Genomic DNA, 26,552 nt, shown 5'->3' on the forward strand with positions numbered 1-26,552 from the left:
CTGGTAGCATACGAGGTGTGACCAGAAAGTTCCGGCTCTGATTTTGTAGCGTAAAAATACAGGGCAGCACAGTGATACGCGCTCAGCAGTCGAAGGAAGGGACCTCCATGTCTCATTATACCAAAGGGCGCCGCTCTGTGAACTTTGGAGCTGCGTTTCACGAGTTTTTGTGACCACGTGCATGGGCACAATAGCGATGTTTGTATAGACTACAAACTACAGCGAGAGCGAGCATCCATTTTGCGTCAAACTTGACAAATATAAAGCAGAGATTTTCGCTATGATTCCGCAGACTTGTGTAAAAAAGCAGTGAATTTCGCGAAGTGTTTTTGAGTGGCACTCGCGCTTCAGGAACGGCAGAACATCGCTGGAAGACGAAGAGCGGTGGGGCGACTTTATCCGACCTTTCCTTGACTTCGGTCACGTTGTGCCATTCTTGAAGCGCGAGTGCCACTCAAAACAGCTCGCACACCTTCCTTTTTTTTTACATAAGCCTTCTAAATCATTTTAGAGGTCTCTGTTTTATGTTTGCTGAGCTTGACGTAAAATTGATGTTCGTTCTCGCTTTGGTTTGCAGTGTATGGAAAGATCGCCATCATGCTCGTGCATGTGGTCAAACAAACCAGTGTAGCGCAGCTCCAAATGTTCACAGAGCGACGCCCTTTGGTATAATGAGACACGAAGGTTCTTTACTTTGACTGCTGCGCGCGAATCACTGTGCTTCCCTCACTTTCTACGCTACAAAATCAGTTTCGGAACTTCTTGATTACCCCTCGTATGTGTTGGTTTATAATTACCTCATAGCCATAGTTTAAAACACATTGCCACAGTGCACTAACACCAAAATTTGTCTAATGTTAAGCCGATTTAATGTTTATCAGTGCGAGCTTTATTCTTTCTCTTGAATATTCACATCAAAGAAAATGTGAATTAAACTATGTTCAAATGCCGAAGTTCAGACAGAGTTAAAACAACTATACTGAATGCAACGCGAGGCAATGCAAAAGGTGACTTCTTACCTTGGCCATAGTCCAAGTGCTCTCCCGGACAAGTCCAGGACAGGACAACGCAAAGAGTGCCGTTCTCAGTAATAACATCAGCGACTCGAAGGTCCTGGATCGAGGCCGGTGGAATCTTAGACACATCGATCGCGCCGTCAACTTGGAAGGAGCCCCCATCTGAAAATCTTCTGAAGCTTGGAGCTTTTTCGCCAACAACCTCTAGTGGTTCGGCAACTTCGATGTCTTCATCCACGTAAACAAACTGTTCAAACGGAAGTCCTTCGGCTCCAAACTCCGGAGAGGCAGAAGCCGTTTTCTCGGTAGCTGCCACATTTGTAGATACTTCTGCAAGATAAAATTATTTCTGGAAAATTGGGCCCGAATACATACGGTAACCAGCAAAGGTGTCGAAAGTCTTTCTGGTGGCAGCTTGCAATGCAAAGTTTGACAAACATGCATGTGTTCACCAATAGATTAAACACATTAAAACCTCATACGATTACCAACACTACGCCGTGGAATTATTTCTTGAGAGTGTTTACTAACAGTTGTTCTGATGGCGCAAACCTAACGTACTCAAAAAAGCCCAATAGCAAAAAAGGGCACACAGCCAAAAAGTGTCGTCATATGCGTCAGGCTAGACCGATATACAAAAAGGAAGTAGAAGACTTCGTCTATAGCGGTCTATCTGAGAAATGTCTATCTAAGACAAAGTTCTGAAAAAATGCTGATTCATCGTTTCCGTTATCTGTCATAATCCTGGCACATCAAACCTGTTTTTTGCTTCTCATCTTATGAAATCTTTGCTTGTGATGTCCAGTGGCCGAGTGTGTTAACTCACCGCAGCTCGCAGTATATGCAGCGAAAGCTCAAGCTGCAGAACCCAGGGACCCTGGGTTCCTTCCTCACCCTCGCACGTTCCGATCTGGGTGAGCATTGTACCGACGTGCGGTCGTCTAATCACTACTGCGCGATGCACGTTCGAGACCCTAGGGTAGTGGTGGTACTGCACCGGATGAATTCCTCTTCTACAGCTGAAACAATACGCCCACTGGAGCTAATTTCCCGCTTTTTAAACAAACACAAAACAAAATTACTAGTCGATATCTATTGCGTCTACCTCCGGGAATCCGTTATCGCCGGCCACGTACCAGGGGGAGACGCTACAACGGGAAGACCTCCGGAACCCCGTCGTCCTCTCACAATAATTGCCGATCCATCTCCCACAACTTCGGCCACCACAGAGTATCTTCCGTTACCCTTGAACTGCGTGAAGTAGGCGCTGTAGATGCCGTCGTTGGCCGTGACGTCCGCACCTGGTAATAAGTGAACACAGCCGATAATATAATGAAATAAACAATAGGATATAGAGAACTCAAGGCGAAAGTCATAAGCCGTTGCAGGGCCCTTTTTTTTCTTCCCCCAAAGAACAAAGAGCGAGAGTACAAAGATAATTGAAAAAATAAAAACACTTAGGGACAAGTACAGACAAGGACGAACAAGAACAGACAGGGAGAAACAAGGACAGACAAGGAGAGACAGAACAGTCCTGAGAGAACTGTGCTGTCTGTCCTTGCTCCCAAGTGTTTTTTATTGTTTTATTCATTCTTTTTTCATTTATTTTCCCGAAGGCCCCTGTATGTGCGCGAGCGAATCAAGTTGACATGGCTTCGTTCACCTCCGTACATAGACTGGACAAGACGTCCATCGTGATCATCTCAAAAGTCACCCACACCGGTCACTCCTAAGAAAAAAAGAAGCCCAGCTACAGTCACTGACAGATTAAAAAACGCAACGCGTTGTTTATCACCCTCACGCTTCTTGCTACGTGATTCGTTCTTCGGTGCTCTTAGCGGTGCTCTTATTGGCTAATGCAACTATCGCATTGGCTGCCGTGCCGCAATACGTGACTTGGGCCCCCCCACACGGGTGGTTCCCGTTTCGACCCATTCCCGATTCAACCTTCCCGTTTGTACCTTCCCGTTTCGACCCGGATCAAAACGACCTTCTCGTTTCATCCTTTCCTATTTCGCCCTTTTCTGAAACAACCTTCTCGCTTCGGCCATCGTTCGGTTAGTTTGTATTATTCGTTAACAGTTGATTAGGTTCAAGTGTCCAGTGTCTGTTCTCCTTGCTCACATCACTTCTCCCTCTCAACAAACAACCTCGTAAAACAAACTCTGTGCCAGGGAGAGCTCGCCCGAACATTTACAGCTTCATCGACCTGCAAATGGGATGAGGCCTTGATAGGGATATCGCTGCAGCAGCTTGCAAATGGTGGTGCCGTGCGGGCCAGGTGACCGCCGCGAACTTCTGACGGCGCGATTTTCCTGCTCGACATCCTCAACCAGGGCGATAGCATTTTCTGGTTTATGATTTTTGCCCGTGTACGCGACGGTTTTGTGTTTGACCTTGTCAGGAAATGAAGTCGCAATCATATGCCCGTCAGCCTGTCTGATTTATCACTTTTAAAAATATCCCGTTCACTATAAGGGAGTTTTAGAAAAACGTACGCAAGCGCTTCGGGTAACCTAAAAATAGCGTCGCGGTATGAAAACTTAGGCAACGCTAATTTTCGCTTACTCAAAACTCTGGCCTGCGTTACTCTAAGATTTTATTAGGGAGTTTTCGTAGACCACGTTTCCCCATTTCGCTAAGCCCTCCGCAACGAAGAAGCCGCTACTGCGCCTGCGCGCCGATGCCCTTGACTGTAGAGTTCTGGGTATCGTAGCGGGTTGCCGAAAGCGTCGCGTGACGTCGAAAACGATCTACGAAAGCTCCCTGGCGAAACCGTTAGCGCAAACAAGCGACTGTTGGTTTTAGCTACTTGTCTAAAAAAATCAGAAGACTGCCATCAATATTATTAGTGAGTTTAAAAGTGCTCCTCTGGGCCACTAAGCGGTAAAATGTGGTACTTCTAATACCATTTCGAAGTAAAATTCGAAAAATCGCCAACATCGTGTTCGTGGTAACGTTGTCGCGCAATGTACACAGTCCATTTCGTAGTTACATATTTTGGGGACCATCTTGAAAGAAACAGTTTAAGTTGTTCAAGTAGAAATGCATTTCGTTGAAGCTTGTCTGAAAGTATTGCATATTTTAAGAATACGTTTACAAGCAAAAATATTTCACAACATGACGGAATTGCTTACCTGCACCTTTGCATTAATGCCATTAACATGATTTCGGAACATATCCTTAAGCAGAAAAACTGCGCAAACCAGGATTAGAACGATGGACACTTTTCGCGAAAAGGTTGAGATGTCCGGGGCTTTATACCAACGGGTTCAAACGAGACGAATTCAAATGTAAAATATCTATTGGCTACGGGTTCAAATATGAAGGGCGTTTCGGGAACGGGTTGAAACGGGACAGGTTCAAACGGTAGGGTCGTTTCGGGAATGGGTCGAAACGGGACGGGTTCAAACGGGAAGGTCGTTTCGGGAATGGGTCAAAACGGGACGGGTTCAAACGGGAATGGGTTGTTTCGGGCTACACCCCTCCACACCACCTGCCCCTTCAGCCGTGGTCACAGTACTGCTAATACATGATACAAGAGTCGGTCTGAAGACATCCTCTGGAGCCTGTTCCTTCCTAAAACATTGATCGTAAAACACTGTTTGAAGACAGGTTTGAACATATGTGTGAGGCGAACATGGTTCCGACGTGCCTGAGATCTGTCCGCAGATAAATCCGTCACCATGCTTGAAGCGAATGAAGTGCCTTTTTGTAAGGTTCTGAGTTGTGTGAATGCGGCTTTGAACTGGCGGTGTTTATAGCTCTACGCATTTTAGGCACCTTTTGTAGTGGAGATAGTCCTGCCCTTTGTCTACGTGGTACAGGCTAATGAAACGCACCGACTCCATCGTCGAAAAGCTCCACGATCAGCTGCCCAACGTTCTTCTGGGGTGTCAAGACCTTGGCCAGGACCTTTGCACGCAGAACTGCATGGGGACCCTTGGACACTTCCGAAAAGATACAGGCGTCCAGCGCCTGGTTGACGTCGAGTTTCTTGAGAAAGGTACGCAGCCGAATGGGATGGTCATCGGCTGCCACAGCCATCGAAGTTACGCGAACGTTTACTACATCCGTGTCAGCTTTCGTCGCCAGAGCAAGATTCCAGGTACCGGGCTACGGAAAAAAAAGGAGACAACATGCGATCTTTAAACTATGGGTAACATTTTTAGTTTCTTTTGCTGTCACTCCCACTGCGTGTGTACGCGTTCTTGTCACCTCATGAATCGCGTGGAACGACCTTACTCGCGATTCGCCCGCGTCGACGTCGGCGCGGCGTCATTTCGGGTGCGTAAGCTTTCGTAATGGCCAACGCGCCTTTTGCGTTCTAAACCAAAAAACAAATAAGACACGCGCCGCTGTTATGCTGAAAGCACGCGTCTGCTCTCACCAAGGAGAGCCGAGTGAACAGTCACGTGATCTGAACGAATCCGTTTTCTGCGGCGTGCGCGGAGTGCGTGACTGACACACTATGCATTTCAAACGTGAAAATAAAACACGAGTCCATTTGAAGCCTTTCTTTCTTAGCTTAAAAATGTATTTAGTACATATGCGTTTATTCTATCTGCACGTGGCGCAGTTTATGTAGCCTAGAGGCGTTGAGAGTACACCGGTGGAAGCAGCTGTCCGTTGCTGCATACGGGTTTACCTACGTTGGCATCGACGCGTACGGCCGTCGCGCGTTGCGATTTCGCGAGCAAGAAACAGCTCCAGAAACGCTTTACCATCACGATAGTCCTAAAACTAGACGTACCGCCAAGATTAAAAAGGGTAACTTCATGTTCCAAACGCATCGCGACATTTTTTTTTTTTTTTTTTTTTTCTAAATAAAATAAAAGTTTGCCGGTCAGGACTGCTTGTAAATTCGTGACTGGTGAGTTGAGCAATACTGGACACGGAATGGAGGAACCTCTGACTAATTTACTGTAGTCTTGCATTCATCACAATGGTTCTATAAGGATATAACAGATGGTCACACCTTGGAGATATCAACGCTTTCAATATTGTCGTAAAACGACAGGTAAGCGTTTGAATAGAACATATTGGACTATGACAAAACGTACCGCAAACATCCAATTGAAAATGTTTAGTTCCTTCAGAGCTAGGCTTTGTCAATAACAAATAAAACATCCATTGAAACTGACTGTAACTTCGTTCGCAAAGTAAACAGCGTGAAATTGAAATGATTTTCAATACTCGTTCTTCTTTTTTTTTTTTGTTTTAGAAAGAGAGAGTGAGAGAGAGTAAGCATGTGTATCAGGTTATGGGAGATCTAAAGTCAGCGAAGTTTGCGCCGAGACACTATGCAACCTCCATTGTGGCATTGTAGTGATTTAACCAGTCCCAATTAATGAGTAGAACATTTCTGAACGAAATAGTGACACTGAATATTAAGAATGTTGCAACACTAATATTTGTACCATATTTGTCATTTAGCCAGATTAATTTAAAGAACCCCCGGCACAATGTGCTCATTGCCCTGAAGCAAAGTACGGGCGCTGGAAATGTGCGGTTATCTCACCATACCTTTTATTGCAAAACACTTCTGTGTAAAGAGATAACAAAGTTTTCTGATACGATAACACATTTTGTCTAACACAATCAAAACACCGAAGAATAAAGCCTGAATTTCATACCATTGCTGGCGAAGGAATCTCGATGGTTCGCCATTTTGAACCAGAGTTCGAAATACGAAAGGAGCAGGCCTTGCATGTGTTTTCCATGGGGTCCAAAATGTGAACCTCCAGGTTAGTTTGGCTGTCCGACACGATGACGACCTTCGTGTCTTTACCGAGCTCCGGGTCAATCATGATTGGAATTGTTTTACTTTTATTCAGTTTAATGGACTCGTCCAGAATCTGTGCAAAATGAAAGGAAACATCGCGCATGAGCAAACTCAAAACGCTCCATCAAAACCGCATTGCAGTTGCATATGCTCCACACGTTTTTATTTTTAGGTCGACCATTCAGTGTGCTTAATACACGTCAAAACTTATCTGTGAGCAATGTATCTTGTGAGCACCTGAAAGAACAATCATGGTACCATTCATTAGGAGTTTGATTAGCCATTAATGCGGGATGAATATTCTGGGAAGCCAAATGAAGAATACGCTGGTAACCTAAATATGCTCTGAGCACATTAGACGTTTTATTTGGTGGAAGAACCGACATCTTATCATTTCTACTAGTTTTTCTGTTGTTGTTTTTTGTGTTTTTTTTTTTTTTTGCCGAGTTTTTTTAGTGTGTTGTAGCGATTGGTTGCCTGGTTGCACCGCAAAGAGGTGTACATGCGAAGTATTACTGACAGTGCGTCAATAACTAAAGTCAGAAGCGAAATAAAGAACACGCCTGAGATGTATGGGCGTCCAGGAATAACCAGGTGACATCGCCATGTGTTCATACGAGAGAGCCATCTTTTACCACGCTATTGTACACTTGAGCGGTCACCAACCCGCCTCATCACGACACCACCAGTCTGATAAAAGCCTGAGGCCACATCTTTGTTCGGTGATGGGAGGCTTGAGTCATCTCTCTACGTTTGTGCGTATTATTGGGTCGGTAGCTTAATTGCCGCCACGTGGTGCAGCTCGAGTCTTGGAACTTTTGTGCTGAAAACCCACACAGCGATTTAGTTTTAGATGACACTGCGCTATTGTCTTTGAGCCACTATTCGCACACCCATGGCGTTGTTGATCTATCTTGATCCCCACTTTGATACTCACTTGTGAACCAAAAAAGACGAAGCAAAATGTTTGGAAAAACATTAGGTTTACGCGACGTTTACGTGATATCTAAAAAAAAACGGGATAAATACTGGCGGTATGTCAATAAAATAAAGTAAGCCTCGTTTAGTGTTACTCTACCGTGTGGTTTAGTTTTTTTTACACGAAGCAAAATTAATCCCGTTTTTTTTTTTTGCACATTTCATTTAAACGTTGTGTAAACCTAATTTATGTCCAACCATTCTGCTTCGTCATCCTTGGTTTAAACGTTAGTACATGAGAGGCATCAAGAGCGCTCAGTAATACCGTCGGCGTGTGAATAGTGGCTCAAATAAAATAGCGCAGTGTCATCGCTAGCTTCATCACAGTGCGGACCTTCAGCCCAAAAGATCCAAGACACGAGCTGCATCATGTCGCGGCAATTTCGCAACCAATCCAATAGGCCCGTAGCTCTCAAGTTTTGAGCAGCGCTCCAGGCGAGCAAAATAGAATATTTGGCTCGCGTTTCAAACATGCGTCAATGCGCTTCTCCACTAGAGTTTTTTTCTACTCCGTTCCATTCTTAGTGCCAGCGTAGCAGAGGCTACAAGAGCTAGCTGCGAGCTTTCAGCGTCCGTGTCAAGCACGCGCGCTCGTGCAGTGCGAGCACCGTTCAGGAGCACGTGCGTTTGCGAGTAGCTTCGGCTTCGCTACCACGTAAAGTGAAGCATACGTGCTCGCAGAAGCTATGAAAGAAAGCAAAGATGAAAGGAATGTTTAATAGGACGCTGCGGCCGCGAGCTGCATATTTCTTTCTTTTATTAATTTTTATTTTTTTAGAGGTGTTGTTATTACGCATCTTCAGACGCTTGCATTCGAACGTGGCACGTGCACAATCGAACGTTACAGAGCCACCTGGATGGTTCAGCCATCATAACATGGTCGCGTCTTACGGAAGCGCTCGAGCCCCCTGCCCCAGAGCAACGGGTCTATAGTGCGCACAAATGTAGGGAGACGGCTTAAGCCGTCCATCATCGAACAACGGTCTGGCCCGATGCTCTTTTGAAACTGGTGGCGCAGTGAGGTCGTGGGTTGATGACCGCCCAAGAGTGCAATAATGTGGCGGAAGGTGGAACTCTCATCAAAACAAATGGCGACGTCACTTGGTTATTCCTGGACGTCATAAATCTCTGTACCTTTCCCTACTGCGTTAGAACCTTCAATGACGCAAATGCTATTCGATACCAGCCACTATTCGCACACCTCTTCAGCCGCAGCCACGCAGCTTGTACATCATGCAAAAGACACGGTGTTCGATGCAGACATACGATGACAGACGTATCTGCAGACATGCCTCAAGCAGTGTTCGAAGCATGTTTCCTTTATGCATACGCATGCTTCGTAAATGTCTCAAGACTGCTCTCGTATGATCAATGCGGAAGGACCGTCATGCTAGAAAGGATGGATGGATGTTGATGGCTACGCCCTTTGTGACGAGCGGTAGCTAGCGCCACCTAGCCTAGGTCTAAGACACGTCTCAGACGGTGTCTGCACACTGTCTTTTGTGTGATGTGTAAGCAATTAGACCGCGGCTTAACCGATAATTCAATGCCGATGACCCGATCTTAAACGTGTTGCAGGAGTACAGGACGCAGCAGTTACTGACCGTAATCGGACGGTCAGCTTCGTCCAGCTGGGTGGTGGTCGACTCTACGAAGGCCGACTGCATGGCGGCCTCGATGTTTGCCTGGCTGTCGCTCAGCGAGAACGCCTTTCCCCCCGTCATCAGGGCGAGGTTTTCGAGATTCTTTTCTGCGCTCGTACCCAGAGCCAGGGTGTTCACCACAACTTTCTCGGTCAGAAGCTCCGGCAGCACGGCTGCTATTCTTGGATCCGTGTTTTCCCCTCCGTCGGTCATGAGAATGATGGTGTCACCCTCCGCCGTTCTGCCTCCTTCTTTCAGCACCTTGAGTGATGACCGATAACAACGTCAATACCAATCAAATTACAAAACGATGCACGGGTACGGTAATGTGCAGGTTTAAATGGCCGAAGTAGGAAGCTCACGTAGTTTAACTCTCTTCGTAGCACGCTAGGCTGCTCCTCTGATAAACAGTGGAATGGTATTTTTATTACAATTTTGTGTTCTAGGTAGACGGTCGAATGAACCGTACGCCGATCCAGTTTTTAGTGATTATAAGCTAGAGCGTCAAGACGTAACCCAAAGCACTCTTTGATAATGGGTCACTTGGAAGCCTCAGAGTGGCAGTCGTAGCTCCTAGCTGGCAAGTCTTCAATCCTTTAGGTAATGATGACTCTTGGAACGTTTCTCCTGCTTACGATGCTCATGGATTATGGTGAATATATCTTGCTAAAGATTTTGATGGCTCCGATTTATTCCCCTCGCTTAAAATGCTGATGGTTCCTTGTATACCTCCTCCGCTTAAGTTTCTGATGGCCCCTGGTAAATCACCCCTGCTTAAGGTTTCAATGGCTTCTGGAAAATCCTCCCTGCCTAAGGTGTCGATGGCTTCTGGTAATTATCTTGCTTGAACGCCACTATAAAGCTTCTAAAAAATTATTTTGTAACATTTTTTTTTCTAACCTGCCTTGACAAACGTCGTGTTTTGTTTGACCGCTCCTAACTGGCATGCAGGCGAGTATCGGCAGTTCACCTCTTATATTTAAACTGCATTAGGTCCGGCATAATTCCTTAGACGGAGAATGCATTTATTAGGTTACTTAAGCCTCAGAAATGCACGCGCGAGTTTTTAACAAGGCAAGTTCCTTCAATGATAACAGCGTCTCCGAAGTTTCTAACAGAAAAAGTGAACATATTATTTCCACATCAATCCTGCGAGCTTTTCATCTCTTTAATTACATCATCGCCTTTCCGATAACTAAGGTCCGTGACATCGTTACATCACTGGTTTTCAATCAGGTGACAATCTTCGTTCCTGTCACTGTAAGAAAGATGCGAGCCACCCCGTACTAAAGACGGAATCATTTGATAAGACTTGTGAAAACCTGACGGCAACAAACCGCTATTCAAAGTTTTTAAATGCTCATTTCCGGAGGCATTGTATACACAAACTCATCTCTGTGACGTCACGGCGCGGTGGTGGCGCGTCGGTCGCACTTCCGGTCTGGGGCTGTGGGCAGAAGTCCCCATGCCAGACGTGTATTCCTGCGTTGTTTTGAAAGGAACCAGACAAAAACCTGCCTTCTCGTCAAAACGCCGCGACTGGGGACGTACCAAAAGTGTCGAGAAAGGTTTGAAGGTCAGTTTTCACGTGCTCGGTTCGTCCGAGAATCTGGATATGTGCCGTGAAAAGGGAAAAGCAGACGCCGTCGGACAACGATTGCTTGGGCGGGAAGCATTTTGGGTTGAATTTACGGATACTTGTGGTCATCAGATTTATTCCTTCATTCCAACATGAACGCCAGAAAACTGTCAAGTCGTGCGGACCACCTGTGGACTACGTTCAGTGCGTCTTTAAGTTCAAACGGCCGCCTGATTGTTCGAATTGTCGTCTGCTCTTTCAAACGTTTCTGCTTGTCGTCTGCTCTTTTAGGCGACGCCGGTCCGTAGACCAAATGTCGGCCCGGTGCTTGCGATAAGAAGTGAGTGCAGGCCTCAAAAGACTTAAATTTGAAGGTTGGTAAGCAGGCTCGATGTAAACAGTAGATACAAGGAGATGTTGCGCATTGTTACCAGTGACCAACACCGACTTGTTATGCCTAATTCAGTTGGTCCGATTCTGCTTGCGATTTTCAGTATCTTCGTCTGCCATATCAGCTACGGTTCACGCTTTTGCAGCCTGAGCGGCGTCGCGACTGGAAATTCCGAGCGAAATCTCATCATGCGAATCAGGCTTTAGAGTACTATCTCCGGCGTCCACGCGGAATGAATCGCCACATGTCACATTATTCACGCGAAGTTTTGCGGTGTAACGAGCCTCGGTAATTTTGCTGACCCGCTCGAGATAGTCAGACATCGTCAAGAAGACGTAGAACCAACAATTCTAACGCGAAAAAGGGCAGGGAGACTCACACCGATGCCGACAACATCGCATTTCAATGGTTTGTTTATGCGCGACGGCGAGCTTTTTGCCCGCACCCCCATCGCGCATGCGCGGCGCCGGTGGTGTCCGCTAGGGGCGCTCCGGGCGCTCCGGTTTGTTTGTAAACATGAGTCGGTGTATACGCTTCATTATAGCAAAATCAAGATTAGATTATCAAAACAGTGTATAGTGTATCGCACTTTCTCGAGGCATATTATTTGGATGAATTAAAAAGACCATGATACTATATAAAACACGAATGCTTAAATAGCTGCATATCGCTTACTGGGAAAACGAAACCTAGAGCACGGAAATACGCTGCCATAAACGTTATTTTCGCCATTAATTTTTAAGAATAAGAGCAAACGAATACTTTTATTCCCACCTTTGCCAAGCCAATAGCACCAAGAGAGGAGGCCTCCGCCTGGTCTCCTCTCCCTCTATGAAACGTCATCAGAGTCGGATCGCGCAAACTCGGCTATTGGGCCCGAGCCTGGTTTCCGACGCCGTGATTGGACACGAGCCCCAGCCGAACACTGACAAAGCACTCGTGCCCAATCCCACGCTTCGATCAATCTGACTGTGATGACGTGTGGGGAGGTATTCTGTCTAGGTGGTGTCGGCCAAGCTCTCCACCGTTTGCCGATGTGTACTCATGGTGAGCAAACCACCCAAGTATAGCTCAGGAATCTCATAAAATCGCTACGTCACTCCGACTGCGCTCGGTAAAAATCAACATGACTATGGAGCAGAGAAGGAAGACCAACATGTATTTTCAGTATTGTTTCGTGTTGAAGTTATTGCACCGAAGCAAAAACAAATTACTCTACTCTCTTCTATCAACGCGCTCAGTCGTCTATAGCGGTCGATATTAAGTAACCACCGGAAATTCCATTCATGATCAGTTTTCGACACGCGTGACCCATTTAAACACTCAAATGTTCTTTGGTTTTTTTTATGTTTCGAAAACATGAGAATCTGGCGAAAAAGTCAGCAACTGAAATGATGCGCCTTTATAACCTCAATCAATTACTTGGAAATTACAAATATATTATTTATGGACTTCACGAATTGATTGCCGCACGTCCGCATGCCACTGTACGGTAATTCCAGCTCTAGCAACCGTCTGATATAGATATCTTGATGGAAATAATCCCTGGAGAAGGGGAACAAGAGGGACAAGGGACAAACATGAATCTCCAAACACAGCTAGGTGTTTGGTGAGCGACCGAAAAAATCCGCCTGGTCCGGGTATCGAACCCGGGACCTCTCCATTACAAGTGGAGCGCTCTACCAACTGAGCTAACCAGGGGTTAGACGTCGGTAGAGCAAACGGGTTTTATCAGCTGCCACCAGTCTAACACCAACAAGGGTGAAACCTTGCAATTTGATGTTATAATTATATAATCCGCCGGACCAGGCGGATTTTTTCGGTCGCTCACCAGTCACCTAGCTGTGTTTGGGGATTTATGTTTGTCCCTTGTCCCTCTTGTTCCCCTTCTCCAGGGATTTTTTCCATCATTATTGTCCAGCTCGCTTGCCCCTTTGCATTTAATTGCATTATAATAATAGATATCTTTTTACGTAACGTCATCGGACCAGGCTAGTGGTCATTCCTCTTACTTTTCCTGAGAAATATAAATTCAGTGGTGAAAAATATAAGCTACAAAAGGTCTGCACTTAGCAGCAAGGAAACCACAATGGAAAATTGTGTCACGTCAGTGCCTTGTATTACAAGGCACCGACGTCAAGTGCCTTATAATACAAGGCACTTGACGTTAAATACAAGGCCTCTCAAGCCTTGTATTTAAAGGACTTAAAACTCCGTCTCACCCTTTGATGCACCACAGCAGACGCTGCAAATCATCGGAGCCAGTCTGGTGCACAGAAAGTGTCACGTGCCCTTGCACTTAGGCGCAGACAAATAAAAAGCTCAATGTCACGTCACACTCCCACTGCGCAATATTTCCGGCTGGGATAGCTCAAAGCATCGGCTGTGCTACGTCGCATCTGCACACTTGCATTAAAGCGCTACCTCAGCGCTATCACTGAGCCTGCTGATGCTGCTGATGCAGCTCAGGAAGAGCGCTGGGATAGCGATGATCGAGCTGATGCACAATATTAGTCATACAGCGCTGGATCATCAGTAAGTTACGTTCAAGTCAGGGCTGTATCAGCGCTGTTCTTAGTGCTGGCTTACCGCTGTTCCTCATGTGTAAACCGGACTTCCAGGCCTGTTCAAGTCAGCACTATCGACACACACTGACACCGCTACATCAGCAGCTGCATCGCGCACCGCTGCATAAGGCCCGGATTAAAAAAAAAAAATCCAGCGCAGACTCAGTGATGAGTCAGCACTAAAAGTATCGATGATGACGTTTTGACTTTGTGCTCTCTCAGCGCTGGGATGGATGTGTGCGCCGCCCTTTTGACGTGGCACGGGGAGGGTGTAGAATAAAAATCAATATGATATAAATCTCGATTTAAATGAGACACGTTTTATTAAAATAATGTACATGAAACCATTCCCACAAAAAAATAATCCCGAAAATATGTGTTTCATTGTTTGCCTATAATTGGATACTTTCTACGCGCATATTTCTTTCGTATTCAAATGAAATAATAGTCACACAAAGAATACTTATAGAAGGCTGAACAAGAGAAAAAGGAGGCGTTCTTCTACGTAACCTCCGAGTACAACAAAATCAGAACGCAAAAAAAAAAAAAAAAGCTAGAAAAGTAAAGTCCCTTTGCAATCAAGTCAGAACGCGAGACGAAAATTAAAGCTCTTCTGCTACCTAAAAAAACGAAGCTGTTTTTGTTCATGGTAATAAAACCCGAGACTCAGGAACACAGAAGGGGACGAACACAACACGACGTCTCAACGCATTGAGACGTCGTGTTGTGTTCGTCCCCTTCTGTGTTCCTGAGTCTCGGGTTTTATTACCATGAATCATCACCAGCTCGCTTGTTTTTTTAAGTATTATTTCTGTTTTTGTTATAGTATGGCGGGAATTACATTAAAGAAAAAAGTTCTTAATTGAGCTCAACTTTACATGCACGGAAATTCTTTTTTCCGCATTGTTATCAGTGATCGGACGAATTGATCAATCAATCCGCCACGTTAAAAAAAAAATACATATTCTGCTAACGAATCAATATTTTACAGCTACAGGGGTTTAAATGAAAGTAACCTGATTGATATCAACTACGACGAACGATAACAAAATTACAAAACTGCTTTTGTATCGAAAAGAAAAAAGGACAGTAGGATGGTGCGCGCGCAGCAGTCAAAAGTGTTGAGTTCTCGCAACTAACTGGTAGCGCCACCTGCCGCCATGCCAAGGATTCGGAAAATGAAGTCAAGCTTATGCTGTGCCGGGGACGGTTCACCGCTTTCCGGGCTTGCCGTCATGGGATCGTGCTTGCTGTATAGTTTACTGTGACCTAAAAATACAAGTTAACGTTTTGACGTTCTCTCGCGTGCATAACAAAACGCAGGGACCCTCGTGACTCATTATGCCAACGTTAACTAAACATTTGGAGTTGCGCTACACGAGTTTTTGTGACCACGTGCACGAGCATAATGGCCATTCCACTATAAACTCCAAACCAAAAGGAGAGTGAATATCAATACCACGTCAAACTCGGCAAATCTAAAAGAGGGACCTTTGAAATGATTCAGCAGGCTTATGTTAAAATCCAGTGGAACGTGAGAGGTGTTTGGAGTGGCGCTGGCGCTTGAAAGAATGACAGAACATCCATGGAAGGCAAAGGGAGGAGGTCGCCCCTTCGGTCTTCGTCTTCGAGCGATGTTCTGCCATTCTTGAACCGCGAGTTCCGCTCAAAACACATCACACAATTAATTGTTGCTGTTTTTACATAAGCCTCCTGAATTATTTCAAATGTCTTCGTTTTATATTTGCCGAGTTTGATGAGGGATTGATTCTGGCTCTCGTTTTGGTTTTGCAGTCCATGGTGAAATGGCCGTTGTGATCGTGCACGTCATAACAGAAACTCGTGTAGCGCAGATTCAAATGTTCACAGAATAACGTCCTTTGGTATAACAAAAAACGAAGGACCACGACTTAAACACTTGCGCGCCCATCACCATGCTGGCCTCTCTATTTACGCAAAAATATCAGTCTGTGAACTTTTTGATCGCATCTGTTACACCTGATTTAAATTAAATAAACATAGCATTTACTAATTTCTCTTCTTTTTTTGTCTTGTGACTTTTTTATATTTTGCACACAGGGTATAGTGCAAATGCACAAGCTTACCTGGACGCTTTGCTTCAGGGCGCAGCCGATGCAAGTGGCCCCATCAGCAGCCAAACCATCGATGGCTTTGGCCATGTCAGTACGGCTGGTGTCATTCACGGCTGTCAGTCTCTGAGTCACCGTTGCCGTAGAGCTGAAAACCACGATGCCGAGTAGGAAGTCGTTCGGAAGGACGTCCCGGACGAAGTGTGTTGCCGCACTCTTCAGACGAACCAGTCGCTCGTAATTCTAAGCGGGGACATCATCGAAGTGAAAGGTAAAAATGAAAAATTAATGCTAACCGGCAGGCACGTAGCCAGGATTTTGTTTCGGGGGGAGGGGGGCGCCCATGCCAAAATGCTGTATGAGGGGGAATATAGAAGATATCGGAAGGGAGGGGGGGGGGGGCCCATGGGACTCCCCCCCCCCCCGGGCTGCATGCTTGCTAACTGGCTTTTCTGCATGTGTGCATTCCATAGTAACTGCCAACTGAAGAAAAGCAGAGTGTGGCCTATTGTGATCACGAGCCTTGCTTCCTCACTGGTTCTTCGGTGTTCTCAACGCATGACGTCGCATTCTGATTGGCTGCAGAACAATAATTTCATTTTCGGCGAGTTACGCCCTGCGTTCATTAACCTCTCAGTGACTCTAGTATACGCACTACGTAAACAGCAGCCAAGACACGTAGTTTAAATTCTTGCTGCAACAAAAAACTATATTAAATTTTCCTCGTTTTCCTTCGTTATATTTGTAGCGTGACAGGACTCATTCAAACTTGCTCACGTTGCTGAGGGGCGGGAATACACTTTCAGCGCTTCAGCGCGCTCGCCGACACTACAGTCTGGCGAGTTCAGGGGAAACTCCTCCTATCCCTTTTCATTTTAGCAGAGGGAACACTGGGGAAAAAGCGAATTCCTCTCCAACGTTATCTGTGCTAAGGGGAAAATGGATGGGCGTAGCCTTCCCTGGAAACGTACGCTGTCACTGACGTACAAATGCACTGTGTAACATGCGTATGAATTCAAGGCACACTTACATTCATGCTCCCCGAAATATCCAGAGCCATGACCACTTTGCCCAGGCTGTCGTTTCTCTGCTGCACCTCTTGAAACTTCACCTGGACCTGAGTTTCGGCTACCGGGTCACCTAGGCTACAAGTTGCAACAAACATAGCGCCCAGGATAAAATGTATGTGAAAGTGCGTCACCGCTATGTTGTACTGACACACAACTAGCCATAAATCTAATCTCTGTTGCAAGTTAAGAGAAGCAGGGCAAGCTCCTCCGAGAAAACTCTCCGCTATATTTACTCCAGCGAAGCAAACGCTGGAAAGGACGCGAGTTTCGCCTCCCCTCATATTTCCTCCTGTCCAATCCTCGCTCTGGTAGAGCGTGAGAGAGACGAGATATTTGTGGACACATGTTTGTCCAGATTTTTTTTTTAACTTGAAACACAGATAACATGCGCAATTCGGAACGTGACACAATCACATAATTGTTTTCGAGTGAACTAGAGCAAGAAAGGCTCTTTCAGGCGTCATGACTCCAATCTGGAACTGCTAGAATTGGTTGCAGAGAACCGTTGTGATAAGATAAAATGTTTTTGGGGCCTTACTTCTGAAAGTCCGCGTTGTTACTGATGACATCCCAAGTAGACCTCCGTTGGCAGATGTGGTTTTGTTTGCTCGGGGCAAAGATATTGTGTTTCCGTTTAGAGTCGTCGCAAAATTGGGACACCTAGGAAAAAAAAATTCGAAACGCGATGTATCTGGAGAGATAACTCGGAGCTTTGATGGAGTTATACAGAAAGAAGTTATGGGTATTGGCCCATAACAAACGAGAAGCGCTAAAGCGCGAAATGAATTCAAAAGAAAGTAAAAGGCTAATTTGCTCGCTTACTTATCTCCTTTGGCCTACGGCGCTTCAAAGACGATTGTAGGATGATAACATGTTTAATTTAGGTAATGTATTTTTACTGGAGGAACTATGAGTAACATGTCACTGTGAGTAAGCGAGAAACCTCTAATGTTGATATGAACTTGACCTAGGATATTGACAGAAACAATTCCAAATCATACAACCACTCCAACGTTTGATAACTCAGGTTGCCTGCTCCATTCGCTTTTCTTCTGGTTGTATCTGAATAAGAAGAAGAATTTTTAATAATGCTATGTTTGCTTCATAATACCAAGGAAAGACATTGAGCCCTTCATTTCAAGAAAACAGCAGATCGCTATGGGCTTCAAAATCAGAGCGATTTTGAAGCACAACACGTGGCGGTTACTTCCTGTGTTCTGCAGAATGAGCTTTGCCCATAGCCGAGGCGTTGCACAGACCGCGATACACTGGTACACATCTCCGTTTAAATTTATCGCTCATATGCCCCTTTAAAGGGAGGCTGAAGCGGTTTTTACATTTAAGGAAACACACATATCGTCTTCATTTAATTTTCAAAATCTCAAATATCGATTTCTTTTTTTTTTCAGTTTGGTGCATGGGGGCTGCAGAAAATATTTTTTAAAGTACCGCTGAAGGCGCTCCTTCCCGGAGCGTGACGCCATAAAATGAGTTTCCGCAATGCCCGATCTCGCGCATCTTCAGCGCACATAAAAGCTATCATGGTGCAGAATACCCGAGACTGTGGTAAAAGCTGGAAAACTTGTATAACTTCGACCAAACCTGTATAACTTCGACCTAATTTCCCAGCTTTTACCACAGTCTCGGGTATCCTACACCATGATCAACATCCACCAGCTCGCCTGCACACTCAATGTTTTTTTTATAAATGCTATGCACGCGCACTCTTGCTATTTTTAAAAAGGACAGAAAAATACGCCACGTCTGGTGCCAGCGAGGGGGAATATACCTGACAGACTCGCAATAGACCTCTTGCTAAATTTCCCGACTGTCAAGGAAAATGCAGGGATTGGTGTTCCACGCACCAGACGCGCACGCCTTCCCCGTATAAAATATTCGAAGTATATAACCAAAATAAATCATTCACGAACGCGCTTCCATGATGCAATTTGGTTTAGGCATATGCTTTAGAAAAGTTACTACTGCTGAGGCTTGCCCGTGTGGCGCGTGGAATACCAATCCCTGCATTCTCCTTGGTGCCTGCTTAATTTAGCAATAGGCCTATTGTACGTGCGGCCCTCGACCGACACGCACATGGCGGCCGAGAGATCCTCTTATGACGTAACGACTGGTAGGAGGTTTCCGTATTTTCTCGTGTTTAGTTACAAGTTCGGCGAAAACGAACATCATATTCAGATTCACGGTATAAAACCACGCTAGAATCAACCTCTGTCTTAGATTTTTCTTGTTTTTATTAAAGACGTGTTTCAGCTTCCCTTTAAATTCAACGAACGATGTAACATCGTCTACTGACGTCACGTGATGTCTTGCTTTAGGGGACACTGTTTCGTTCTATTTAAAGGTGAAATTGTGAGGTCGCCACATTCCCCACCAAATATGCCGTGTATATTTTTCAGCGAAATTTAGCAGGCGCTATCTACACACAAACACAGACCCCCGGGAACCGCCGCAAAACATCACCAAATAGGGGAGCTTTGACGGATCGTTACACGATACCTCCGATAACGATGCCCGATAATGTCGGCGGAATACCGGTGTGATGAGGTGGACTATAGAAGCGAGAAGAAAGGAAGACGAAGTGGGGCCGGGCAGTGTGGTGCGCGTGAAAAAGGGGGCTCCTGAAGGCAGGTCGGCGACTGCGATGCTAAAAAAGACATCGGTGGGCTCCCGCGGTCCCGACGGCAGCAACGACTGGTTCTGGACGGGCGGCTAGAGGCCCGTGAGAGCTAGCCCTGGCCAAGGGGACCGCCGCCTACGCCGGAAAGCGACCATTCCCCAAACCGACCCAGAAGGCAGCACCCGTGGCCGCCGCCGACGACGACGTGAAGGTGCGGTGCCTGACTCGAGTGAGACTACGTCATCTATTTTCGTTTTTTCTTCTGTACATAATACACCTCTCTTTCTTTCACTCGCCGTCCTCGGGTTCTTTGTCCTTTATTCACCATCTTTCCATCACAACCGGGTATAGTTATCGGGGTCATCAGTTAACAATCTACTAAAACAGCTTAGTAAAGGCTATCGCCCTAAGGAAAAAAAAATATTCGCCAGGCTTACACCAGCAATGTAGGGCATGAACATGATGGAAGATTCCACTGGGTCCCTGGTGTTCTGGTAGAACTTTGCGTTGCACTTGGTCGACACTTTGCAGCCCCGGTACACGCGGCAAGGCTCGCCGTTCTTAGTGGAAGCCGTGAACCGCATGCGGACCGAGCAGGCGTTGGCCCGAACCTGGTCAAAGAGCAATAAGTTTCTGTTCAGCCATAGCGTATAAAATTCCTGTTTGATCAACAATCGTAATAACGACATTTTTTTTTTTTTCATATCTTAAAACGGAGGACGAGGACAAAATGTGGCATGAGTGGCTTGACCGAGGTCCTGGCACCCCTAGAGCAGACGAACTCAAAAACACACACAAGAAAATAGTACAACACGAAAGAAATTTATTTGCACGATGCAGAAAGAAATACTCGTTGTAAACGAAGAAAGGGTAAAAGCACAGGCGAGCTGGTGAAGAACTTCCATCGTAAACCGGAGACACGGAAAAATAAAAAAACGGACAAAACAACAACAAGTCTCAAACACAGCTTCTAGTTTATTTGAACACCTCCGCTCTTATATATACACAACAACCCTCCTCTCCAAAGGTCGACACACCTCCTTTCCACTCCATCAACGACATCTCAAACTGAACCAATGACACTCGTTGTAAGAGAGGGTAGATGCGACTGATATAAATAGACGTAATGTTTCGGTTCTTATAGCGTCTTCATTCCTTAAAGTATGGAGCTGCCCTTAGGGAACATGGTACGCCACTATTGTGTATGTCAATTCTATTTTTATTTGCATCACCCGCACGTACACACCAGCTGTTACACTCCTTTGTTTTTATGTTTTACTATCCCGCAATATATGTCTCTGCTTCGTTTTGGGCAGCAGTAAGTAAGCTCAACTCAACTGAAGAGTTCTGCGCACGTCCAGGCCCTTCTCACTCAGCGGCGAAGCCTCGAACTATGATTGGCGTCCGAAGGGGAAGTTGCGCTACCTTTCCTACCTTTCGCATGACACATGAGGAGTCGCGGACAAGGTAAGAGGGGTAGTACAACTACCCTTCTGGATGCCGATCGCAGTTGGAGGTTTCGCCGCTCGCGATCGTCTTTATGTGTAAAATGTGTAGTGCGTCATGACGGGAAGACGCATCAGGCTTTGCGTACCATTCCAAACTCGCAGTAGAGGCTCGGGTACCGGTAGTCCCCAGCCGCGCCGTATTCGTCGAAGACACCGTACCTGTAGTGAGCCCATTCGTGGACCAGCTGGAAGGCTGCAACGAATTTTAAGATGTCATTGCTAAACAATATTAAAAAGACAGCAAAACTTCAATACAGAAAAGTGGAAAAGTTCTACGCTCCGATAAATAAGCATTTGAAACCCAAAAGCAAGGGAGGACCATGAAAAGTCTTCAAATGTGAGCCCTCAACTGCAAACAGCAAAGTTTTTTTTCGTATACTGCATGTTTCTCCTGCATCTCACACATTCATTGGTCCATAAAAACATTTGTAAAGGTAGTTACAAAACCAATAAGCGCTTAAATCGATGCTTCTTTATCTGAATGAATATAGTGACAAGCTTCGCACCAAAAGAGTGCGCGAATTTAAATGCAGGTTAAAAATATTTAGGCGAATACAACACGAATATACAAAAATATTGTAAAATTGTCACTGCACCTTCTGCCTCAGTTCTTACTGCAATACAAAGCGTTCAGGTAGCATAATTATTCCTTGGCTAACATGAATTTTGTATGTTTTATTTTTGGTGCCTGTCTTATTCTTGTTTACTATATCACAAAATGCTATATACTGCAGTTTTTTTTTAATAAAAGTTTTGCTCTTATAATAAACACAGTGTATAGTTTGTCTCCTCGTTTTTTTTGTTTTTTTTTTTGTTGTATTGCCTGTAGGCTCCCCCCCCCCCCCTCCCCTCCCCTTCTCAAATAATAAAATAATTGGGCCCCATATGCAAATGAATAAATATAAATATAAGAAAGAAAGGTGAAAACAACACAAGTGGCACTCGTGTTCGTCATTCTTATTCCACTTATTGGTAGCCCTCTATGTACTTTGGTCTCCTCAAATGTTTTTACTGGTGGCTTGTTATAGGATAATAAAGCGTACAAAACCCCTCCTCATCCTAAAAAAAATATGGCTGCTTCCCGGTGCTGCAGTTGCGAATGTTTTTCTAGCACTTTGAGTCTTGTGTTCAACATATGATGATAAAACAACAAAAAAGGTCGATGCAGTAATTAGGGCCCCATTCCGAGCTTTCTCTGTGTTTTTCTTGTTTTGGTTCTAGAACAGAGATGGGCAATCATGTACACTGCGCGGCACTTTTAGCGCGAACGCGATTTGGACGCATTTTTGTATTTTACTTCGAAAGGGTACTGGCAAGCATCAAAATTTACCCTATCCGAGCACTTTCCACCACTATAGTACTTTTGACGACCGTTCATTAAAACTGAGAAAGAAACAGAAAAAAAGCACTGATGACTTTTTCGCGCTAATAGCACCTGTCGCAGAGTATGTACCTTGAACAGAAGATGCTTTTGCGATCAGGTTACAAAAAATGTAAACGATATTGGGTGACTTTAGCGTGAGAGCGGCCTTTCTTCCATTTTTTTTTTTTTATTTTACGCAAAGTGTCAGGTTATTTTAGCTTAAATTATGTTTCGTTTATCACATCGTTTGAAAATGGAGGTGTTCAGCGAAACAAAAAAAAAATCAAAACATATGAGTCATTTATCAGTACCCTCATTTAAAAGACTTCATCCAAAGTTAGCCTTATCCTAGTAGAACTGTGGAAATGATGAGGAGATAAGGTACATATAATAAACAATTAAAAAGAGGTGGGTCGGTTTCCAAATCCCTAACGAAGAAAACGGTTTAGAAAACCGCAAATACCTGGTACGCATCGTGACATTCTACCCATGTTAAACCTGCTCACTAAGCACCACAAGTATTCCAAACACATGCGCTCGTCAGGAGAATATCCAAAAAAGATAACAAACGGTCGTTAAGCACGAAGCTTATTACCCGTTTCTTTCGTGGACGCGGCAATTCTAGATCCCTTTCGTCACTTTGCGAAATGAAAGAGAAAATTACTATTGCACCTGCAACACTGGCATCGAAACTGGAAAACACCTTATCAGAAAGATACGACTGTTTGAAAGCCCGCAGATTCAGGTTCTGTTGTTGCTCAAGGTGCAGGATAAAGCGCTGAAGTTGCTCAAGGTTTTCCTGGTCTTCCTTGGGGCTGTCACTGAGAGTTGGGGTAAAAGCGAAAGCAGAACGCTCGCAGATACAGGGCGCTGATATCGGCGTTCCCGATATAAAGAACGAGAAAGAGAGCCACACAAAAGTGGGGAAAAAAATACACTACAGACCAAAGGTTACGCGGGTTCGTTTTGCCGCGACGAGCTCAAGTTGTGCGAGTGCTTGTCGACTTTATGTATTTCGTTTTCTTTTTTTTTTTTTTGTAATACGCAATGCCGGTGTATTTTGTTTCGTTTTGCAAAGTAAAGCTAAAAACTATCTGGGTAAAACCTTACGGGGGATGTTTTACTGCTCCTTAGTGTATACTAAGGCGTCGCCACCGATAGACACCAATCGATCAGGACCAGCCAGTGCAACCATCGATGCCTGCGGCTGCGCCGCGCCCTTCCGGTACGGTCCGAAGTACGGGAACTTTCACTCCAGATTATTATATTAACTCTATGGTAAGCTACTATACACTGCCGTGTTCTAAACTATGAATCGCCGTGTGCCCTTTTCTTTTACTAGCCTCAGTCCACCATCGCTTCTCTCGTCGATGCACAGCTGGAACCGACTTAACGAAAGTAAGGCTCGCTGCTGCAAAGATCCAGCGTACTAACCTAGGCCATACCGATCTATATAACGTCAATCCGGAATATCAAGACCTTGAAGTAAGTAATACAAAGGATATGAATTGGCGAGCTAGTTAGCACACCAATTCTGTTCTGCTGCCGCTTCTTCAGTTGGCTCCTTCCTCTTGCGAGGCATTGTGAAGACTGGCGCAAGCAGTGGGCACCTCGTCCCTCAACCCACGTATGCGCGCGAAATAAGGGGGGGGGGGGGGGGGGGGGGGGGGTGTTACGACGCACGTACGCTTCGCGACATTGGTAGCGCAAACAAGCGATCGCCGGCTTTTTTTTTCTGCATTTATTTTTAGAATTGAAAGGCCGTCTTAAAAACCACTATTGTGATGAAGAGGGCTTTATTGAGCCGTATACTGTTCATGCATCATACAAAAGTCACCCTCTTTTCTCCCGACATGTTGGCAGAAGTATCTGCACCCATGCGAAAGTGACTCCAATCAGTTATTGTAGGAACAACGTTGTACAGAGCCGTCGTACAATGAAATAAACACGCCTCGAACAGCGTCTAGAGACTGTCCTTTGTATCATGCGTTAGAGGGCTGGCCGCGGCTTTAGGGAACTATCCCAAGCGGTAAGATGTAGTGCCCGCCAATACCTCTTCGAAGCAAGATACGAAAATCAGCTGCAGAAACCACTATTCTTGGTTGTTTATGAGCTGCGATAGAATTCGTCATGAGACTCACGGCGCAGCTCATTGTGAATAGGAATTTAGCGTGAATACCGAAATTAGCGGGGAAACTGAATTATTAGGGAATTGTGGTAGACCGTTTCCGCAGCCCGCTAAGCACCTGGATAGGGCTCCGTAATCCGCCACAAGACCTTGAGCTATGCAGAGAAGGCTGGCGGCGCGCATGCGCAGCTGCGGCGTTTTCTTCGGGGATACCGTAGCAGAGGAGAAGAACGATCTACTACAACTCCCTAATGCCTAGCTTACGTGACGTCAATGGTTCCGCTAAATTTAGCAGGGAACCTGCATTTGTCTTTAGACCCCGTTGCCTCCGGTCACGTGACGTCAAGTTTCCCCCCAAATTTAACGACGAAACTGAATTGACGCATAGATCACGTAACGCCAATTAGGAGGCATTAGAAGGCCAGAAAGGTCTACGAAATCAGGGAAGAGGGGGGGGGGGGGGTAACTAAAAGGTGCTACCGCATTAAAAAAAAATAATAACACTGATGACGTGTTCGCGCTAACAGTGTTGTGTAGTGTACCTTACCGTCCCAAGCATCTGCGTTTCAGAATGACGACCGGAATTTTTAATTGGGGCAGGGATAGGGGGAGGGGAGAGTGGTTTAAATAAAAAAAGTTTACAATATTTAAAAGCGCATACCCGGGCTGCCGTATGTCTTCGAAGTGGTCCCGTTCAAGCCGCTGAGGAAAGCCGGCGTGATGTGGATGTATTCTCCGACTTCCCCGCATCCTCTTGGCTGGAGCGTGTACGGCGTGTCTCCGTACTCCGGGTTCGGCTCAGCCACGCGTAGGTCGGCACCGTCGAACAGATTGCTGGCCGTGGCCTCTGCTTCCTCTCTCCGGGGCCAGGTGGACGGCACGGCGATGGTGACGTCCTTGAAGAAGACCCGACCCCGCGTCGCTCGGTGTAGGAACAAGGAAGCTTCCCGGAACAGCGCCTGCATTGCAACAAATATTTCGAGCGGAAAAAAAAAGTTGGATAAGAGTGCTACTTACTATACACTTCTTAAACGATCCGTTCAGGCGAAAAGTATAAGGCCACAGGACTCAGGACGCATGCAAGCATCTGCTAGCCCGCAGAAGAGAGCTACTACGCGAGCAGGGAACCTGTTCCATATGCCCAAGATCCAACGATGGCTACGAGCGCAGACGGAGATTATTGGAAAAGTTCGCAACCAGAGGCTTTCTTGTCGCATCTAGAAAGTCAAGCTTGTTTCATGCCTATCTAGCCAAAGTCAGTATGTCATACAAAGCGTCTCATGCCTCCACTGCGGGTGGAGCGTCTCCAAGTTTCTGCTATGCACTCAACTGGTATTTTAGACGCGGTGCTGCATCGAATTGTGTAAAGGCCTGTTCACACACTTGCAACCGAGTAGGACCGGCCGAGACAAGACCGGTGTTTAAGGCTGTTGCGAGGCTTAGAACCTGCTCCGTAGCAGTGCATCCGGTCCCAAACAGTCGCAAGAGGCTTAAAAACCGGTCTTGTCTCGGTCGGTCCTATTCGGTTGCAAGTGTGGGAACGCGCCTTAAAGGGATACTGAACCGAAATTTCGAGCTCACTAAATAAGGCCGGGCAGATAGGCGGGAAGCTGCAAAACCAAGAAATATCACTCATACGGCGATATATCTAACGGATCGCCGTATTTTTTGGGAAAAAAGTGCGCGATTGAACCCGGCCGACGAGACCGACGAAACAAGGCCCGTCACGATTCCCATCCTCTCTCCTCCTCGCTACGTCCCGTCGAGCTGGTGAACCGAAGCGAGGAAAAGAGAAG

The 26,552-nt window shown here is 45.7% G+C and overlaps 1 protein-coding gene and 1 non-coding gene across 2 annotated transcripts in view; both read right to left on the reverse strand.

Annotated features, from left to right (window-relative positions):
- Window positions 1-26,552, reverse strand: part of LOC115319501 (calcium-activated chloride channel regulator 1) — a 37,630-nt gene that overhangs the window by 3,614 nt on the left and 7,464 nt on the right. Inside the window, exons 2-12 of the mRNA XM_040218398.3 lie at window positions 25,418-25,715; window positions 21,352-21,458; window positions 20,195-20,368; window positions 17,658-17,779; window positions 17,080-17,194; window positions 16,065-16,292; window positions 9,384-9,683; window positions 6,653-6,874; window positions 4,859-5,132; window positions 2,153-2,317; window positions 1,020-1,346 (exon numbers count right to left, since the gene is read on the reverse strand). Of these exons, the coding sequence (XP_040074332.1) occupies window positions 1,020-1,346; window positions 2,153-2,317; window positions 4,859-5,132; window positions 6,653-6,874; window positions 9,384-9,683; window positions 16,065-16,292; window positions 17,080-17,194; window positions 17,658-17,779; window positions 20,195-20,368; window positions 21,352-21,458; window positions 25,418-25,715 (2,332 nt within the window). The remainder of the gene's footprint in view (window positions 1-1,019; window positions 1,347-2,152; window positions 2,318-4,858; window positions 5,133-6,652; window positions 6,875-9,383; window positions 9,684-16,064; window positions 16,293-17,079; window positions 17,195-17,657; window positions 17,780-20,194; window positions 20,369-21,351; window positions 21,459-25,417; window positions 25,716-26,552) is intronic.
- Trnat-ugu lies at window positions 13,021-13,093 on the reverse strand. Its single transcript has one exon. It is a non-coding gene; the product is annotated as a tRNA-Thr (tRNA).

This window comes from Ixodes scapularis, unplaced genomic scaffold, assembly GCF_016920785.2.
Source record: "Ixodes scapularis isolate PalLabHiFi unplaced genomic scaffold, ASM1692078v2 ptg001477l_1__unscaffolded, whole genome shotgun sequence".
Lineage (NCBI taxonomy): Eukaryota > Metazoa > Arthropoda > Arachnida > Ixodida > Ixodidae > Ixodes > Ixodes scapularis.